Consider the following 21,506-nt stretch of genomic DNA (forward strand, 5'->3'; position numbering starts at 1 on the left):
GTAGCCACGCTGCTAAGACAAAACCCCGTTCTCCCTCGGACTCCTTTCGTAAACTCAACGTGATACTGAGTGTGTTCGGAGTGGTAGTTTACGAACGTATAATACCCTAGGCTAGAACACGCACTCCATAACCAAAGAGGATAGAAGCAGCAACTACAGTAACATATCGCTTATCCAACAGAAGACATGCATTGCGGAGCAATAGTCAAACATAAGCTCATAAGTTACAGTCAATTTCCAGACTAAACTCAGTTTAACAGAGCATGCTGCATGCTTTTTGGTTTTGTAGCGCAGAGTACCTGGCTAACTGCAGGAAGCGGTTAGCTGCACAGCTAATGTAGCCATTGCAAGGCTAACGTGGCACCGATTTTAAAACACGGCAAAACGACTTAACAGTTATACACTTACTTGTTCGGTGTTTGTTGCTGATGCGGCAGGGATGCTTGGTACGGACCCAGGCTTCAGTGACAGTTGATGTGCAAAACCTGCCCTGTACTGTCCCAAGTTGTGGAAACATTCATCAGGAAAATGCTTCTGACAAACATGCACCGTCTTAGGTAGACTCGACGGCGTATTATTGGAGTAAATAAAATTAAGCCACTGCGTCTTCAGGGGCTCTCCCGTCGGCAGTAAAAACAGACTCTTTTCTGTGTTGTCACATTCATGTACAGCGCAATTTCCATGTTTCTCTCGCTTAGGTGGTGCCATGTTGTTGTGTCCTCTATGGTCTCCTCACTACAAAATTGAAGTGACGTATCTATGGTGGCAACTTTTGAGCTGGGCGGGCAATCCATACAGTGGGTGGGAATCCAGAGGGGGGGCGTGGGGATCATTTCCTTTGCTGACGTAGTAAAGGGAAGAGCCTATCAACACGCCATTTTGACGCACCATTCTCAAATGTTGACAAAGGGTGGGCGTAGTTTGGTTTACACGTTATGACATTTCTAGCCACTGGGGTGACTTAAGAAGGTCAGAGGAACTCATTTTAACGTTAAAAAACCTCAGAAAGTGAAAATTTCATGCCATGGGACCTTTAAGATGAGAAGTCCTTTGTAAAACTTTCAACGTAAGTCATGTGTGTTGAGTCACCCTTAACTTAATCTTATTTTTATATGATTAGAGTGTCAAAAAGAGCTCGATACATTTCTCTGGATTGAAAAGGCAAGTGTTTGGCTGTTATTTTATAACATCACATCAGGTTTGAGTATGCAAATGGTTTAGTAGCAGGGCTGTAGTCTTGGTGGGGTTTTTTTGTGTACGTGTGTGTGTGAGAGAGAGAAATAAATCATTAAGCTATTTATTATTGAATTCAAAAGAATTAACGTGTTTAAAATAAGTTTTGGGTGACTTTTTAAATGGATGTGCGTTCCGATTTTATTCAATACATAGGTATTTTGATGATCAGTTTATTTTATTTACATACAAGGATTTAAACCCAGGCCTGGATCAAACACGAAGGCTGTAACTGAATGAGACAGTAACTAAAAACAAGGAAATGATACTCTCAGGAAAACTGACTTCTCTGTACATTCAGGACTTATTTCCGTAAAAAGATGGTTAATCAATCAGTGCTGTGCTGGAAGAAAAGGGACTCTTTCTGTCTTTAGCCATACGGTGGAAGTTGCACGCAATCGCAGCTCAATGCAAAACTGACGCAGACACACTGTGCTTAAGATTTCTGCCGATTGTAACCAGAGGATCTCCGTCGATATTTTTATATGAACTCTTTGTAATCGGAAAATAAATGTTTTAATGTTTGAAACCTATTTACAGTTCTGGGCAGTTTTCCTTCACCCACACATCATAAATAATAAGTGATGCTCAAGTATCTCCTCTCCATCAAACGCGTCATTACCGCCTCAGGGTTGCGTCAGACGTTAGGAATCGTCACTTTGTGATCCTCATCTGTTTCCACTCCAACCTCCTCCTGATCAAACACAAGACAAAAGATTAAACAATGATACCCAGCATCATGAAAAAACACGGCGAGCTAGTTAGCTCGCTAAACGCATTAATAAAGAGTACTGAAGGGGGGAAAAGTTGTTTATGAATATTCTCTTAATTGTATAGGAGCAAGAAGGTTCTGGGTTCGAGCCCAGTGGCTGACAGGGGGCCTTTCTGTGTGGGTTTCCTCCACAATCCAAAAGACATGCAGTTAGGTTAACCGGCTACTCTAAATGACCCTAATGACATCACTTGTTTACCGTAATGCATTATGGGCGAGACCTAGGGTCAGGTCCGCCGTATTGTTTACTTTCGCCTTTGTTCAACACTGCGTTGTTCTGTTTAACCACGCCTAAAGTGAACCATGGTCTCCACAACAAAGAGAACACCTCATTTATCAGCTGCCAGTTGAGAAGAAGAGAAGAAAGAAATGGGTAAGTTTAATCCGCAACGAAAACCTTTGAACTGAATTGAAACGGACGAGTGTTTGTCGTTTACGTTTCTCCGGTGGGAAAAAGACGTACTTAAACTGTGCCCCAGCAATATTTCCATGGTCGCCGGAACGGCCTTCGGGTATAGATAACAATTGATACGGTTCATCATCTGAAACTAGCAATATTCCAAAGCCTGTAAAAAACAGAAGCGTTCTTCCACTTTTGCCTCTCAATGTACCGAAGCACTCGGCAGCCGAACGAGCCTGTCGGACCGATAAAACTCCCAAACCACGAAGGGTTCTCTTTCGGGTGTGTATAATGTCCAGCGTACCTCGGTAGCAACATTTTATTGAAGAAAACGCATTTATACTGAACGTGACACGGCCGATCAGCGGGTTTCCAAAGGGTTTTTTTTTTTTGGTAATGTTTCCTGATATCACGTTTTATTTAACCAAATCACTCATTTATCACTCGAATTGTTATTCTCCCATGAATCCCCCACGAGAGTGCTGCTGCTCCACGCCAATTCCTGATATTCAGATAGATTTGTTTTCTCGGTAAAGTTTAGCTGGTGCAATATACGTCCTCAGGAATTCTGAGATTTGATGTTGTAGTACAGTGTGGTCGACTCGGTCTCGACTCCTACCTTCTCACCAAGCTTGATTTGGATTCTGATTTTCCTGCTGTAAACCCTCGACATGTTATCCACCTCCTTAAAATCACCAATTTCATCGTCTTCAACGACATAGCATGGCAAAATCGCTCCTCTCGTATAAAATTAATCAGACATCCGTTATATTGCTCAGCTGCCTATCCTGGCTATCCCCCACAATGCATTGCGGTAAACAAGTGATGATGTAGTTATGTTTGGGGGCTAGTGAGTGAGTGAGGGGCAGAAAGGAACTGGCAACCCTTCTGCTGCAGTTCTGGCCAAATCAACCAAACGTGGCTCGTCTCAAGCCCGGATCGGGTTCAGCAGGGACGATGATCTGTTTGTCCTCGCGCCAACGATATCAGAGCCTAGCTAGCATCTTTATTCCGTCACTTAACCACAACATGACTGATTTATACTGCATTTGGTTTCGTTCCAGCATACGTCAACATAACACTACGAATAGTAACAATCTGAACATCCCGAAGTGTCGCACTGCCAAGGCACAGAACTCTAGAGGGGTGTCTGTCTGGAATTCACTCCCTGAGGCAATTTCCAAGTCTCTATCAATAACCATTTTTAAACTTGCTTTATTTCTTAATTAACGTGTTATTCAATTATGTTACAGTTTTAGTAACCTTATATCGTGACTCGTATTGGCAACTAATTGCGATTAAATATTATACTTATCGGCCTGTTCGGTTTTTAGCCGTGTTGAGTTTAGTTCGTTTGGTCCACGGCAGGCGTCGCTTATCCGCGTGATCTTCACGAGACTTTTGCGAGACTTCGAAACGTGAAGTGTCAGCGCCGCCATTTTGAAAACTGTTTTCCAAACGAAGTATTGCACAAAAACGAGTTTAAATGACGATTACTGCCTACTTTTTTTCAAACTTCCGGCTTGATTACGTCAGCATTCGAAAGAGGGCGCGCGTGTCTTTTTGACAACGTTGGAAGACGGTCAATTTGATTTCCGCTGTACGTTTTACTTCCGTCCTACGATGTCTCACGCAGGTCTCAACGAATCTCGTTTACGGGCATTGCTTTGATATATGGACTGATAGAAATATGCTCTGTAATATAACACTCATAACTTGCTATAGCAGCGACAAAATAGCATTCCGAATGAGAAATAGAATTTTGATGATAACATTTTTAAAATAGTACACTTAAGTTTTGATAACTCCCTTCTATACGTTTCCTTAGAATAATTTTCACCGCACTTGTAAATTAGGTGTGAAGACCGCATTTTGGGAACCTAATAAAGATTGGAGCTGGGAATGACATCACACCCCAGTTGCCCCTGTTCCAATACAAGTTGATAACTCATTAAGCGTATTAACACCGTAGCAACATGTCCATAGATAGAAGACACAAACAGTATATTACTACAGTCAATATGTGGAGCAGCCATCTTGGATTTTCAGATCATGGTTGCTAAGGTTCTTCCGACTTTCCCGAATCAGAAATCCAGTTGGAAATTCTGACATCCAAGTCCAAATAGAACGCAACCTGACCTACAGCAGGAGAAGTTTGTGCTCGTCTTTGTAAGTGTTTCCTCAAAACTAGACGGCTCTCACGGTGGACGATCCCAAGCAGTGGGATTCGTAATGTGTGGCTCATGTTATAGTTATGACGTACAACCCTGATTCCAAAAAAGTTGGGACAAAGTACAAATTGTAAATAAAAACGGAATGCAATAATTTACAAATCTCAAAAACTGATATTGTATTCACAATAGAACATAGACAACATATCAAATGTCGAAAGTGAGACATTTTGAAATCTCATGCCAAATATTGGCTCATTTGAAATTTCATGACAGCAACACATCTCAAAAAAGTTGGGACAGGGGCAATAAGAGGCTGGAAAAGTTAAAGGTACAAAAAAGGAACAGCTGGAGGACCAAATTGCAACTCATTAGGTCAATTGGCAATAGGTCATTAACATGACTGGGTATAAAAGAGCATCTTGGAGTGGCAGCGGCTCTCAGAAGTAAAGATGGGAAGAGGATCACCAATCCCCCTAATTCTGCGCCGACAAATAGTGGAGCAATATCAGAAAGGAGTTCGACAGTGTCAAATTGCAAAGAGTTTGAACACATCGTCTACAGTGCATAATATCATCAAAAGATTCAGAGAATCTGGAAGAATCTCTGTGCGTAAGGGTCAAGGCCGGAAAACCATACCGGGTGCTCGTGATCTTCGGGGCCTTAGACGGCACTGCATCACATACGGGCATGCTTCTGTATTGGAAATCACAAAATGGGCTCAGGAATATTTCCAGAGAACATTATCTGTGAACACAATTCACCGTGCCATCCGCCGTTGCCAGCTAAAACTCTATAGTTCAAAGAAGAAGCCGTATCTAAACATGATCCAGAAGCGCAGACGTCTTCTCTGGGCCAAGGCTCATTTAAAATGGACTGTGGCAAAGTGGAAAACTGTTCTGTGGTCAGACGAATCAAAATTTGAAGTTCTTTATGGAAATCAGGGACGCCGTGTCATTCGGACTAAAGAGGAGAAGGACGACCCAAGTTGTTCTCAGCGCTCAGTTCAGAAGCCTGCATCTCTGATGGTATGGGGTTGCATTAGTGCGTGTGGCATGGGCAGCTTACACATCTGGAAAGACACCATCAATGCTGAAAGGTATATCCAGGTTCTAGAGCAACATATGCTCCCATCCAGACGACGTCTCTTTCAGGGAAGACCTTGCATTTTCCAACATGACAACGCCAAACCACATACTGCATCAATTACAGCATCATGGCTGCGTAGAAGAAGGGTCCGGGTACTGAACTGGCCAGCCTGCAGTCCAGATCGTTCACCCATAGAAAACATTTGGTGCATCATAAAACGGAAGATACGACAAAAAAGACCTAAGACAGTTGAGCAACTAGAATCCTACATTAGACAAGAATGGGTTAACATTCCTATCCCTAAACTTGAGCAACTTGTCTCCTCAGTCCCCAGACGTTTACAGTCTGTTGTAAAGAGAAAAGGGGATGTCTCACAGTGGTAAACATGGCCTTGTCCCAACTTTTTTGAGATGTGTTGTTGTCATGAAATTTAAAATCACCTAATTTTTCTCTTTAAATGATACATTTTCTCAGTTTAAACATTTGATATGTCATCTATGTTCTATTCTGGATAAAATATGGGATTTTGAAACTTCCACATCATTGCATTCCGTTTTTATTTACAATTTGTACTTTGTCCCAACTTTTTTGGAATCGGGGTTGTACATCGTAGCTATAACTCCGCGAGTTGCCTCAAGTCTAAAATGTAGCAGCGTAGTTTGGGGGGTTTTTTTGCGCTACAAGTTTTTACCCCATTTTCTTGTCCTTTGAACCTACTTGTCTGATGGAAAAATTACCAAAAAAGCCCAGACACACACTATTTGTCCTGGGTGCTTACCGTATGCTTTCCCCACTGCTGCAAACGAAACACAGATTCACAACAAAGGAAGCCGCTTGTACGCAAACCTTCACCAATAACGACTCACCAGAAATTCCTTCTTGCTTTTCGGGTATCCCTCAAGAATGGCGCCCATCATGTCAGTTGCCTGCGTGATGAAAAATGATTAAGTCAGGAGTAAAGCACTCGGTGGTGTGCTGCTGTTCTAGGAAAATAATCAGTGGAGTCATGTGACTGGATACAAAATGGAGCCACGGCACATCCTGAACAGCCTGTCGTGAGGTATTTTATTCCTCTTCCATCACGGCAACAAATACAATTATGAATTAACAAACGCCGGCACACTTTTTATAGCTAAGATGAGTCAGGCTGTCATGACTTTACAAAATGCTGACGCGACAGACTCCTTCTGTTAAAGGAACAGTCCACCGTACTTCCATAATGAAATATGTGCTTATCTGAATTGAGACGAGCTGCTCCGTACCTCTCCGAGCTTTGCGCGACCTCCCAGTCAGTCAGACGCAGTGTCACTCCTGTTAGCAATGTAGCTAGGCTCAGTATGGCCAATGGTATTTTTTGGGGCTGTAGTTAGATGCGACCAAACTCTCCCGCGTTTTTCCTGTTTACATAGGTTTATATGACCAGTGACATGAAACAAGTTCAGTTACACAAATTGAAACGTAGCGATTTTCTATGCTATGGAAAGTCCGCACTATAATGACAGGCGTACTAACACCTTGTGCGCGCTTCGGCAGCGCATTGATACGGAGCTCAGATATCAATGCGCTGCCGAAGCGCGCACAAGGTGTTAGTACGCCTGTCATTATAGTGCGGACTTTCCATAGCATAGAAAATCGCTACGTTTCAATTTGTGTAACTGAACTTGTTTCATGTCACTGGTCATATAAACCTATGTAAACAGGAAAAACGCGGGAGAGTTTGGTCGCATCTAACTACAGCCCCAAAAAATACCATTGGCCATGCTGAGCCTAGCTACATTGCTAACAGGAGTGACAGCACGTCTGACTGACTGGGAGGTCGCGCAAAGCTCGGAGAGGTACGGAGCAGCTCGTCTCAATTCAGATAAGAGCATTTTTCATTATGGAAGTACGGTGGACTGTTCCTTTAATGTTAAAAAATAAACATCTGGTTACCGGAAAACAATGATATCGGCAATTATTTTTCCTTGGTTAAATAAAATTGATTTTCCTTTTTAATCTAAACCTCTTGAATGAGAGGTTACAATAGGAATGCTAACGTATAACGTAACGCCGTCTGACCAATCAGAATCGAGAATTCGACAGCACTCTGGTATAATAATAAATTGAATTTATATAGCGCCTTTCAAGAAACCCAAGGACGCTTTACAGTTATAAACAAAGAAAAATATAATAATAATGAATAAATAATAAAAAATAAAAAGTCCACCAAGTAGGGGTCAGGATATAATTCCTGTGGTGTAGCAGCCACAGTCCCACCAAAAGGCGCACGAAAACAAGTCCCACATCTCCAGCACCGCCGCCGCGACGCCATCAGCCACATCGCTCGAACACCATGCCGTGGATCCACAAAGCGAGCAGAGAAGCTCCGCCACGCAGAGCGCTGGTGTGTCCCAAACCGCCTGCACAGCCGCCGCGACGCCACCGAGCAACATCACTCGGAACATCACTCGGAACATCACGCCAAGCATTACAGCGCAGAGCGCTGGACAACCACAATGTCAAATGAGCAACGAGCTCACTACAGTCCACAGCTGGGAGCGCAGGCATCACCCACAGCGAACCAAGGCCTGGAGGGAACCGACGCCCAAAACTGGGTCCGGAGCTACACCACAACCGGCGGACAAAAACACTCAAACATCAAACTACACAAACACACACACAAAAAAAAAATGAAAATTGAAAAAGAAAAATAATAATTTTTAAAAAGCTCTGGTGAGAAGCGGCAGCCAGAATGCGCACGACGTACTCTCAACCGGAAACGAAAACGAGAAGAAAAAAAATTTTTTTTTAAAATGGTATGAGGGCATTTAAAAAAAATGTATATGTTCATTTCTAAATCACACATTTTATTTCAGATAGAGATGTTTACCAGTCTCTTGCGTTTCTTCCACTCCTTCACGTAGAGGCTTCTCTCTTTGTACACCTGAGTGAAAAGTACAAAAGGAGAAATTACAAGTGCAACTACCGTTTTATTAAAAAAAAAAAAAAAAAAGATTTACCCCCGATAGGTTTTGATCCGTCTGTACTGATGGAGGTTGAATTAAAGTATGATCTGAGAATGTCGGCCTCTGCCGCCTCGGAGATTCTACCTCACGGATTGATCCAGAAGCGAGCAATCAATCACCGACACAGGTGTTCAGAGATGTTTCTCAGTGTGTTGTAGCTACGAGGCTACAAAAGGTTCTCGGCCTCATCCAGAAAACATCGCAAGTTTGTTCTTGCATTATTTTTCAACACAGTCTCCGTGTCCACCGACGTTCAAGCTTCACTATCCCTTCTTATTCTATTCACATTCACTGGATATGAGCAATCGTGCACTCTGATTGGCTACTCTACTACTAGGCTAGCAGCTCATATACTGTGAGTAGAGAAAAACAAAATGGCAGAGCGCGTTGCTGAACCAACCGAGGACGAAATAAAAACTCGACTCGAAAACAAAACCCCAAAAAATACAAAAAAAAAAAGCAACAAAATATGGAAAGAAAGTATTTGATGGTAAGATTTTTTAAAAATTTTTCAATAATTATTATTAATTATCGCATTTTTCACAAATTGCTCCTGTCGTTTCTCCGGTTTGTTTACAATCTTCATCTTTAAGCATTAAAACTTGAATTATTATTATTTTTTTTTTTAAAGACTGGTTCAAAAGCTCAAAGAAGTTTGAAATTTACAGAACTGAAACGTCCGAGGGGGCGGCACGGTGGTGTAGTGGTTAGCGCTGTCGCCTCACAGCAAGAAGGTCCTGGGTTCGAGCCCCGGGGCCGGCGAGGGCCTTTCTGTGTGGAGTTTGCATGTTCTCCCCGTGTCCGCGTGGGTTTCCTCCGGGTGCTCCGGTTTCCCCCACAGTCCAAAGACATGCAGGTTAGGTTAACTGGTGACTCTAAATTGAGCGTAGGTGTGAATGTGAGTGTGAATGGTTGTCTGTGTCTATGTGTCAGCCCTGTGATGACCTGGCGACTTGTCCAGGGTGTACCCCGCCTCTCGCCCGTAGTCAGCTGGGATAGGCTCCAGCTTGCCTGCGACCCTGTAGAAGGATAAAGCGGCTAGAGATAATGAATGAATGAATGAATGAAACATCCGAGGAAGAATTAAATAAAACGTCTAAAGCTATTCTATACGTCGACAGCAAGACGGCACTTTCTACAAAAAAAAAAACAACAACACTAAAGTCAATTCGTGCAGCCATGGATAGGTTTTTAAGAAGTCCGCCTAAGCGGAAATGATTGTCGGATGTTTTGTATAAAGTTTTTTTTTTTTTTTTATTATTCATTATCGAATTTGCAAAAATTAAAAATACAGCGTTTCTCAAAATGCAGTGAATGTGGACAGAATAATGCAGTTATTCCACTTAATCTTGTCGTACATGGATTATAGACAACTTGGTGCTACGTAACTCATGTATGACTTGATTTTTGTGGAATAACAATTTTTTTTTTCGCAGTCCGGTTTCCATCAAATCGTGCGCTCTGATTGGCTCGCGAGCGGTCCGGCATCCTACGATCCCGACCCCGGTTATGGACCTTTGGCGACTCGCTCGTTCACAACAACCACCACCAATATAGTAGCAATTTTTTGTCAACATTTATTTTCGCATATCTCAGTATAATCGCGTTAATGTTACAGCATGGCTCGCGCTAACAACAGTGTTCACAGCGAAAGCGAGTTTTACTACCCTGAGGACGACGAAAACATTTCAGGAGAAAGCCGAAAATCTGTAACTGTTGCCAACGCTGAGCAAATCCAGCAGTTTATTGAGGAGCAAAGGGCAGAAAATACAACAAAAAAGACGACCTCAATGTCTTTGGGAAGTTCTGTCGAAACTTAAATGAAGGTCGAAAGGTGGAAGACGTACCTGGCGAAGAACTAAACATGTTGCTGTGCAACTTTTTCATGTCTGCAACAAAGAAAAATAGCGGCGTGTATGAGCCGTCCTCGCTCACGTCTTTCCAGAGACGTATCCAGCGCTATCCGAATCAGTCCGACTTGAAACTAAATATCTTCACGGACCCTGAGTTCAACAAGTTAAGAGAAGTCCTTGTGGCCCGTAAACGGCAGTTGGTCGAGGTTTTCGCGAAGGGAAACCGTCCACGAGCAGCCAGGGCGTGTTTTTGACGAGCATGTAGCAGGTTTGTTCTAAATATGGTTTCTCTTTCAGGCGCTCTCGTTTTCTATTAGAATTTGGTAAAGAAAAAAATAAAATATATTATTTACCAGCTTAAAGGAACAGTCCACCGTACTTCCATAATGAAATATGCTCTTATCTGAATTGAGACAAGCTGCTCCGTACCTATCCGAGCTTTGCGCGACCTCCCAGTCAGTCAGACGCAGTCAGACGCGCTGTTACTCCTGTTAGCAATGTAGCTAGGCTCAGCATGGCCAATGGTATTTTTTGGGGCTGTAGTTAGATGCGACCAAACTCTTCCGCGTTTTTCCTTTTTACATAGGTTTATATGACCAGTGATATGAAACAAGTTCAGTTACACAAATTGAAACGTAGCGATTTTCTATGCTATGGAAAGTCCGCACTATAATGACAGGCGTACTAACACCTTCTGCGCGCTTCGGCAGCGCATTGATGCGGAGCTCAGATATCAATGCGCTGTTGAAGCGCGCAGAAGGTGTTAGTACGCCTGTCATTATAGTGCGGACTTTCCATAGCATAGAAAATCGCTACGTTTCAATTTGTGTCACTGGTCATATAAACCTATGTAAACAGGAAAAACGCGGAAGAGTTTGGTCGCATCTAACTACAGCCCCAAAAAATACCGTTGGCCATACTGAGCCTAGCTACATTGCTAACAGGAGTGACAGCGCGTCTGACTGACTGGGAGGTCGCGCAAAGCTCGGAGAGGTACGGAGCAGCTCGTCTCAATTCAGATAAGAGCATATTTCATTATGGAAATACGGTGGACTGTTCCTTTAAAGAGTTCGCTTATGCCCTCATTCGAGCTGTACGAGTGGTGTTCCGTAATTGTTTTTAAAATCCAGAGCACCTCTGCCCGAAGTGTCGGGGTTCCACCGACACCCATCATGCCACTGCTCGGCCCTTGTGTTGTTGCTAGCCTTGCTGATGATGTCTGGCTTGGCTGATGCTGCTGACGTTCAACAGTGGTGCTAGTGCCAACTCCAGGTGCGTTCGGAGGTTGAACCGTGCAGAACTGAGCGATGGGCTGGTGGCGGTGGAGGGCAGATGCAATGTGCTTTGAGCTCTTCATGTGAGACTCCAAAGCGAAATGACCTATAGTGGACAACTTCACGGTCTTTCGACAAACACAGCATCTTGCTTCAATGTCGCTTCCAGGAACCTCCCTCACCCAATCACGATATCTTTCATCTGAAAGCCAAAGCTGATTAAAACGACACTTCCCCATGCTGCGATTCGCGGAGTCTCCTCTCCACCACGGACTCCAACAATTGCGCTGGCGCAAAAATGTATCAATATTGTTTCTTTCTTTGCGCATACTCCAAGAAATTCACTGATGTTACGCAAAACCCACGTTTTCACATTGTAGAATAGTATGAGTAAATTTAAGACCTTTGTTTAAAAAATTAAGACTTGGGCAAAGCAATTTAAGACTTTTTAAGGCCTTAATTTTGGAATATTAAATTTAAGACTTTTTTAAGACCCCGCGGCTACCATGATCAAGCCTGTGGCGACAGCGGCAAGGAAAAACTCCCTCAGACAACATGACGAAGAAACCTTGAGAGGAACCAGAGTCGAAAAGGAACCCATCCTCATCTGGGTGATAACAGATAGCGTGATTATAAATAACTTGCTTCTATAACGGTGTCCTACTACTAGAGAGTCACAAAGTATAACTGTGTAGCCAGGAAATACATTATAATTTTACCATGAAGCCTGTTTTGTTGAAGTTATCAATTGTTTATGACAACTGCAGTCCTAGAGTTATTATAATGATTGTAGTCCTCATCCACTGGAGCAAAACTGAGCCGTCTTCAAGTGCGACGGTCCATATGGCGCCGTCCTTCATGCCAGCATGAAGCTTTCTTCTCTTTGATTGCTTCTTTCAGTTGAGTTTTTGTGCACAGTGATATACGGCTTTGCAGTATACAGTTACACCCCTTGTTTCGGGACGAAGCCGAGAACGTTTTGAAGTAATCAGCCGATCCCTTGGCAGCAGCACAACGCATCAAATCACACCGACACAAATCGAGAGCTTCAGTTAACGTTCACAATGTTCAAACATCAGAATGGGAAAAACTGCAATCTCAATTTTTGCGTGACCTTCTTTCACTGTGGCATGGGTGTTGGTTTTTCAGAAACTGCTGATCTCCTCCTGGGGTTTTCACACAACGGTGCAAAAAACCCGAGTGAGCAACAGTTCTGTGGTTGGAAACGCCTTGTTGTTAAGAGAGGTTAGAGGAAAATGGACAGGAGTTGGTTTCCCAAAAGCCTCTTAACTAGGAGAGAGAGAGTTCATTATGCTGCTTGCTCGACCATTTAATGATGATCTTTGTGCTACGAAGCTTTTGGGAAACTCAGGCCAGATCAGTTTGAGCTTTGTTGCCAGGAAGGATACAGTAACTCATAGCAACTCTTTACAACCGGGGTGAGCAGAAAAGCATCTCAGCATGCAACAGAAGATCACGTTGGGTTCCACTCCTTCAGCCGAGAACAGGAACCTTAGAATCAAGAACAAGTTCCTATTAAAGTGGCCGCTGAGCGTATATTTCTATCAATACCCCTAAATTCACACCATCGGTTGTTTGTTTTCAACAGTTATAGAGTTACTACAAAGTTAAAACTGTGGCATTAATACTGGAACAAGCAGAAGGAGATGAGCTGGTGGTGATCTGGTGTTTCTACTCGTAGTTTGATCTGATGGTGACACCTAGTGTTCTGTTCAGGTCAGTTACAGATGCGGTCCATTACTGAGTGCCAGACATCTGGCAGAGTTTAAACAAAAAGGATACAGGAGAGGTACAAGGCTTCACTTCATTTAGTCTGAAATGAAGGGGACACAAGTTTACATACTTGTGCACACACCCTGGCAGAAAGAAAGAGAGAGACAGCCAGAAAGAAGAAGAAAAAAAAACAAAGAAAGAAGAAAAAAAAAGAGCCAGAAAGAAGAAAAAAAAAAGATGGCCAGAAAGAAAAAAAGAGACAGAAAGAAGAAAAAAAGAGAGCCAGAAAGAAGAGAAAAAAAGAGACGGCCAGAAAGAAGAAGAAAAAAAGAGGCGGGCAGAAAGAAGAAGAAAAAAAGAGGCGGGCAGAAAGAAGAAGAAGAAAAAGAGACGGGCAGAAAGAAGAAGAAGAAAAAGAGACGGGCAGAAAGAAGAAGAAGAAAAAGAGACGGGCAGAAAGAAGAAGAAGAAAAAGAGACGGGCAGAAAGAAGAAGAAGAAAAAGAGACGGGCAGAAAGAAGAAGAAAAAAAGAGACGGGCAGAAAGAAGAAGAAAAAAAGAGACGGGCAGAAAGAAGAAGAAAAAAAGAGACGGGCAGAAAGAAGAAGAAAAAAAGAGACGGGCAGAAAGAAGAAGAAAAAAAGAGACGGGCAGAAAGAAGAAGAAAAAAAGAGACGGGCAGAAAGAAGAAGAAAAAAAGAGACGGACAGAAAGAAGAAAAAAAAAGAGACGGACAGAAAGAAGAAAAAAGAGAGCCAGAAAGAAGAAAAAAAAAAGAGCCAGAAAGAAGAAAAAGAGAGCCAGAAAGAAGAAAAAAAGAGGCAGAAAGAAAGAAGAAAAAAGAGGCAGAAAGAAAGAAGAAAAAAGAGCCAGAAAGAAAGAAGAAAAAAGAGCCAGAAAGAAGAGAAAAAAAAGAGACAGAAAGAAGAAAAAAAAGAGAGCCAGAAAGAAGAAGAAAAAGAGGCAGAAAGAAAGAAGAAAAAAGAGCCAGAAAGAAAGAAGAAAAAAGAGCCAGAAAGAAGACAGAAAGAGGAAAAAAAGAGCCAGAAAGAAGACAGAAAGAGGAAAAAAAGAGCCAGAAAGAAGAGAAAAAAAAAGAGCCAGAAAGAAGAGAAAAAAGACAGACAGAAAGAAGAAAAAGCCAAAAAGAGACCGTCAGAAAGAAAGAGAGTCAGCCTGAAAGAAGAAAAGAACAAAAGAGAAAAAGGGAAAAAAAGGAAGAAAGAAAAAAGCCAGAAAGAAAGAGTCAAGAGGAAAGTTGTTGATTAATTTCCCCACAATAACCTCTTCCTGTCACTGGTATTAATCCCCTGAGGTTTAACCTGATGATTGTTCCAAGATGCTTTTCTGGTCACCACGGCTGTAAAGAGTAACTATTTGACTTCCCATAACCTTCCTGTCGGCTGAAATCCCTCACTCTGGCCTGATGTAAACATTTCCACACTATAAACTGATGTTTAGCGTCATCGGGTTTAACACTTATCCATGAACAGAGATATCTGACCTTCTCGCTCTCCTCAGGCGTGATGTGATTGGTGGCGGTTTTGATTTTGTGCAGTCGAGCTCTGCAGCCTTCACACTCGGCCTTCAGCTCCTTAATCTGCGTCGTCATCTCTGCTGTGGTCAGCGAGCTGTTCAGCTCCTTCAGCTCTGTACGCGGGCAAAGAAAATAATAATACAGCAAATAAAGTGAGCGTCCAGGAAACAGTTCTCATACGCTGCGAAATCAGCGATTCTGCGATCCGTTGCATCAACGAACTTATTATTATTATGACGTACATAAGTTTAAACTGTATTCACTTTTCATGATGAATAATTTAATATTGTAATGCTTATGAACATTAACGAGTGTATAAATTTATACTTATGCAGACGAGCATCATGAGGAAATTTACTTTCATCAAAGACTATTTATTTGCACGCAAAGACGGATGGCTTCCGGTCACTGACATTTCTACTGATTTCCAATATGGCGTACTATTTATCAGTTTATAAATTACTTTTAATGTTGTGGAACATCTGAAGAACGTTACAGAAAATTTCTTCGTATAAACAGTTAGACGAGTTTCTTTGTAAAGAGCAAGTCTTAGATTGAGACATAGAGCGCCCGAGTCCCTTTGAATGAGCCGTTACTGTAGAAACGATAACATAAGAACGAGCACGTTAATAGAGTCTCTTGAGCCACAGCTGCACTACTGTTACAGGTATTGTTAAAGAAATACCTTCAGATTTGACCAATCAGATTAGAGCATTTGTGAATGCAATTTCAAAGCCAATTCGAAACTCTCACACCATTACGACTTCCCCGACACTGCAGTACATGGTGTATGTGGGGTAAACAGCAAGCGTGTACCTGTATCAAGTTGCCGGCAGCTCTGCATCACCGCCTCCACCTGGCTGTTCAGCTCCGAGATGCGGCAGTCCATCTGCTTCAGATCTGCATCACTGACGTCAGCGAACTGAGACTGAGACGGATATTTCACACACACACACAGGATATTAAAGACGTTTCTTCCTCACTGATAAAATTATCACCAAAATCATATTACTATCGGCTTTACAGTGTGTAAACAAACACCTGATCTGCAAAGTAGATCTTCTGCTTGCCATAGACCTTCTCTCTAATCCGGCCATCTTGCGCCAGCTGCTCCATGGCCTTCACCACTGCCTACACGCACACAGAGAAAGACAGAGTCATCACATGTATATAATGTAATTCCACATTACATATGCAAAACACATTACAGCTTAAAGGAACAGTCCACCGTACTTCCATAATGAAATATGTTCTTCTCTGAATTGAGATGAGCTGCTCCGTACCTCTCCGAGCTTTGTGCGACCTCCCAGTCAGTCAGACGCAGTCAGACGCGCTGTCACTCCTGTTAGCAATGTAGCTAGGCTCAGCATAGCCAATGGTATTTTTTGGGGCTGTAGTTAGATGCGACCAAACTCTTCCACGTTTTTCCTGTTTACATAGGTTTATATGACCAGTGATATGAAACAAGTTCAGTTACACAAATTGAAACGTGGCGATTTTCTATGCTATGGAAAGTCCGCACTATAATGACAGGCGTACTAACACCTTCTGCGCGCTTCGACTTGATACCTTCACTCCTCTTCGGGCACGGCCAGGCAGGCGAATGCCCTGGTCCGTCCGCCCTGTCTAAAAAAATGGTACAACTCGAGCCCCATGGTAAAATTGGGACTTTGTCATTTTTCCGCATGAGGCCCATGGTAAAACCACACTTCCAGGAGGGGCTGCCGTCTGCCTCCCAAGCCGGCCGAGAGCGCTCCTCGTCGGGCACCTCCAGGCGGGCTCCAGGCCCTGGTCCATCTGCCCTGTCTAAAAAAAAAAATGGTACAACTCCGAGTGAAGGTATCAATGCGCTGTCGAAGCGCGCAGAAGGTGTTAGTACGCCTGTCATTATAGTGCGGACTTTCCATAGCATAGAAAATCGCCACGTTTCAATTTGTGTAACTGAACTTGTTTCATATCACTGGTCATATAAACCTATGTAAACAGGAAAAACACGGAAGAGTTTGGTCGCATCTAACTACAGCCCCAAAAAATACCATTGGCCATGCTGAGCCTAGCTACATTGCTAACAGGAGTGACAGCGCGTCTGACTGACTGGGAGGTTGCGCAAAGCTCGGAGAGGTACGGAGCAGCTCGTCTCAATTCAGAGAACAACATATTTCATTATGGAAGTACGGTGGACTGTTCCTTTAACCTCTTCTTTCAGCTGCTCCCATGGATCATCGTGATCTGTAGGTGTTGTTTTGTGGATTTTTTTGGACACGACCCTCGCCAATCTATCCAGGCTCGGGACCAACACTAAGTATACAGTACACTGGCTGGATATTTTTACATAATCTACATGTCTTTGGTCTACGGGAGAAACAGGAGCGCCCTGAGGAAACCCATGAAGACATGGGAAGAACATGCAAACTCCATACACAAAGGCCACAAGGTTCGAACCCAGAACCTTCTTACTGTGAGGTGGCGGTGCTAACCACTACATTACTGTTTGTTTGTTCTGTAACCGCTTATCCCGTGTGGGGTCGCAGGAGGGCAAGCTGGAGCCTATCGCAGCTGACCATGAGCGAGAGGCAGGGTACACCCCTGGACCAGTCGCCAGCTCATCGCAGGGCTGACACACACATTCACACTCACGGTCAATTTAGAGCCACCAATTAGCCTAACCTGCATATCTTTGGACTGTGGGGTAAACCCACACAGACACAGAGAGAACATGCAAACTCCACACAGAAAGGCCGTCGTCGGCCGCTGGGCTCAAACCCAGAACCTTCTTACTCTGAGGTGACAGTGCAAACCATTACATCACACCATGTCACCCCAAAATTACAGCTTAACCTAAAAGTACTTATATATACACTTGTGTGTGTGTGTGTATATATATATATATATATATATATATATATATATATATATATATATATATATGTTATTTATGTATATATGTGTGTGTATATATACAGAGTCTACCTGTAATGTGCAATTTTTCCAAGCCTCTCAATAAGGCAATTTTTTCTTTTCTATACTTTTTCACGGGCGGCACGGTAGCGTAGTGGTTAGCACTGTCGCCTCACAGCAAGAAGGTCCGGGTTCGAGCCCCGTGGCCGGCGAGGGCCTTTCTGTGTGGAGTTTGCATGTTCTCCCCGTGTCCGCGTGGGTTTCCTCCGGGTGCTCCGGTTTCCCCCACAGTCCAAAGACATGCAGGTTAGGTTAACTGGTGACTCTAAGTTGACCGTAGGTGTGAATGTGAGTGTGAATGGTTGTCTGTGTCTATGTGTCAGCCCTGTGATGACCTGGCGACTTGTCCAGGGTGTACCCCGCCTTTCGCCCGTAGTCAGCTGGGATAGGCTCCAGCTTGCCTGCAACCCTGTAGGACAGGATAAAGCGGCGAGAGATAATGAGATGAGATGAGATACTTTTTCACGGTAGATGATGCAAATAGCCCTCTGTATTTAATCCTTCATTTGTCTAATTTTTATTTCAGTTTTATTTATCTGTTTGACTTTTTCTTGCTACTGTAACACGTGAATTTCCCCGATGTTGGATGAATAAAGTGAATCTAATCTAATCCTTCCATAAATGCTAAACAAAACACTTCTTTACAGAAAACCTCACTATATCAATGATTACACACACATGGGAGTTTTTTTTTGTTCGTTTGTTTTTTACATTGGGGCGGCACGGTGGTGTAGTGGTTAGCAGTGTCACCTCAGAGTAAGAAGGTTCTGGGTTCGAACCCAGCGGCCGACGACGGCCTTTCTGTGTGGAGTTTGCATGTTCTCCCCGTGTCTGCGTGGGTTTCCTCCGGTTTCCCCCACAGTCCAAAGACATGCAGTTAGGTTGACGTGGGGCGGCCTTGGGCTGAAGTGCCCGCTGCTCTGGGTGTGTGCGCGTGTGTGTTCACTGCTTCAGATGGGTTAAATGCAGAGGATGAATTTCACTGTGCTTGAAAGTGTGCATGTGACAAATAAAGGTTTCTTCTTCTACATTTGTGCAGCCAAGTTCTTCCATAGCTACAGTGCATTCAGTGCATTATTATCCAGTGTTTTGGTTTCCAGCTGTGACTGAAAAATTACTCAACACCTTCTGACCAATCAGAATCGAGAATTCAGCAGCGCGTATGATTTGGTGACTTTTTAAACATACCGTTTTTCCGAGTCCGTGTTGTTTCTGCAGGTTACCAAAGACATCCTGAGCGCTGTACGGTCTGTTCTTCTCATTCAGATAGGACAGGATAAGGTCTGCAGCTGGAACAACATCAAAACACAAAAACAGCAAGATTTCATGACACGTAAACTAGCTATCTATCTGAAGTTAAGTTTTTAATATTTATACCCGTTTTCGAACAAGTCCCGCCTCCTGTGCGATGATTGGCTAGGATTTCATATTCATCAGCCCACTGCCAATAGGATTGTGTTCGTACAATCAGGTAGCCAATCCTAGCACAGAAGGCGGGACTTGTCGGATTCCAGCTAGGGAAACCGGTAGCGGATTAGCTAGCAATATTTACTCACATAAATAAAAATTAAATCTGTATTCCGACTTGAAAAAGCGTTGCTCGGGTTTTTTTCGTGTGTTAATGACCAATACGTAATGTTTATACTTACCTCCAGAGTCTTTTTTACTCATTTTTATTCCTCAGTATCGACAAAACAATCCTAAAACTACCTTCTGTTTATTCCTCTGAAGTTCGCGCGCCGCATTTCATTATGGGACTTGTAGTAGTGGCGCACCTTTGACGTCACATCCGGTTAGCAACCGCTAATCAGAGTTATCAGAAACTGTTTGTTGCTAAACGGTTGAATAAAAGTCCTTTACAAATAAAAGACAAAAAAAACAGAAGTGTGCAATTAAAGTTTAACACATTTGAAGAATTTCCTGAACTCAAATGTGTTTCTCTTTTTTATGTAGCTCAATCAAAGTTTTAAAGTTTGGTGACAAACATTTTCACTCCAGGACGCCATTTTGATTCCACTGAGAAACACTGATGGTCTGAAAGCAGCTGCTGTTTTTTGATTGAATCAAAATTCTTTTGAAATAGATTGATATAAAAGATGTACAATAAGACCACACAAACTACGCAAATATTCACAACAGCCTTTATTCATAGCCGACGGCCTGACAAGCTTTTCAGAGCGCTCATACCATCCACCAGCCATTTCATGTTTATCTGATTTTTTTTCTTTATATATGTTACCGGGCGGCACGGTGGTGTAGTGGTTAGCGCCGTCGCCTCACAGCAAGAAGGTCCGGGTTCCAGCCCCGTGGCCGGCGAGGGCCTTTCTGTGCGGAGTTTGCATGTTCTCCCCGTGTCCGCGTGGGTTTCCTCCGGGTGCTCCGGTTTCCCCCACAGTCCAAAGACATGCAGGTTAGGTTAACTGGTGACTCTAAATTGACCGTAGGTGTGAATGTGAGTGTGAATGGTTGTGTCTATGTGTCAGCCCTGTGATGACCTGGCGACTTGTCCAGGGTGTACCCCGCCTTTCGCCCGTAGTCAGCTGGGATAGGCTCCAGCTTGCCTGCGACCCTGTAGAACAGGATAAAGCGGCTACAGCTAATGAGATGAGATATGTTACCTCTGGGTGATGTTATTCGTAAACATTGCATTAGTTTCCACTGTTATGCTGATGACACGCAGTTGTATGTTTCTGCAAAACCTGATGACAGACACCAGCTTAATAGAATTGAGGAATGTGTGAAGGACATTAGACACTGGATGCTTATTAACTTCCTTCTGCTTAACTCTGACAAGACTGAAGTACTTGTACTCGGACCACATGCAGCTAGAAGTAAGTTTTCTGATTACACAGTGACTCTGGATGGCCTTTCTGTTTCTTCACGTGCAGCAGTAAAAGACCTCGGCGTGATTACTGACCCCAGTCTTTCATTCGAAACTCACATTGATAACATTACCCGGATAGCTTTCTTTCATCTCATCTCATTATCTCTAGCCGCTTTATCCTGTTCTACAGGGTCGCAGGCAAGCTGGAGCCTATCCCAGCTGACTACGGGCGAAAGGCGGGGTACACCCTGGACAAGTCGCCAGGTCATCACAGGGCTGACACATAGACACAGACAACCATTCACACTCACATTCACACCTACGGTCAATTTAGAGTCACCAGTTAACCTAACCTATGTCTTTGGACTGTGGGGGAAAACGGAGCACCCGGAGGGAACCCACGCGGACACGGGGAGAACATGCAAACTCCGCACAGAAAGGCCCTCGCCGGCCACGGGGCTCGAACCCGGACCTTCTTGCTGTGAGGCGACAGCGCTAACCTCCCGCTGCCTTAGCAGAGCTTAGCAGAGCTAAGAATATTATCAAGGACAGCTCCCACCCTGGCTTTGATCTGTTCGACCTGTTGCCCTCAGGGAGGCGCTACAGGTGCATCAGGGCAAAGACAAATAGATTAAAAAACAGCTTCTTTCCAAAAG

General features: G+C 43.4%; 1 protein-coding gene across 1 annotated transcript; it reads right to left on the bottom strand.

The window, feature by feature from the left end:
- Positions 1–1,392: 1,392 nt before the first annotated feature.
- On the bottom strand, positions 1,393–19,782 carry psmc3ip (PSMC3 interacting protein). Its single transcript, XM_060902069.1, has 8 exons — positions 19,676–19,782; positions 19,215–19,315; positions 16,110–16,199; positions 15,885–15,996; positions 15,036–15,181; positions 8,535–8,588; positions 6,532–6,591; positions 1,393–1,927 (listed from the first exon to the last, which is right to left on the bottom strand). The coding sequence occupies exons 1-8, from the start codon at positions 19,695–19,697 to the stop codon at positions 1,871–1,873; spliced, it is 642 nt and encodes a 213-aa protein (XP_060758052.1). The 5' UTR covers positions 19,698–19,782; the 3' UTR covers positions 1,393–1,870.
- Between the last annotated feature and the right edge of the window lie 1,724 nt (positions 19,783–21,506).

This window comes from Neoarius graeffei, chromosome 20, assembly GCF_027579695.1.
Source record: "Neoarius graeffei isolate fNeoGra1 chromosome 20, fNeoGra1.pri, whole genome shotgun sequence".
Taxonomy (NCBI): Eukaryota; Metazoa; Chordata; class Actinopteri; order Siluriformes; family Ariidae; genus Neoarius; species Neoarius graeffei.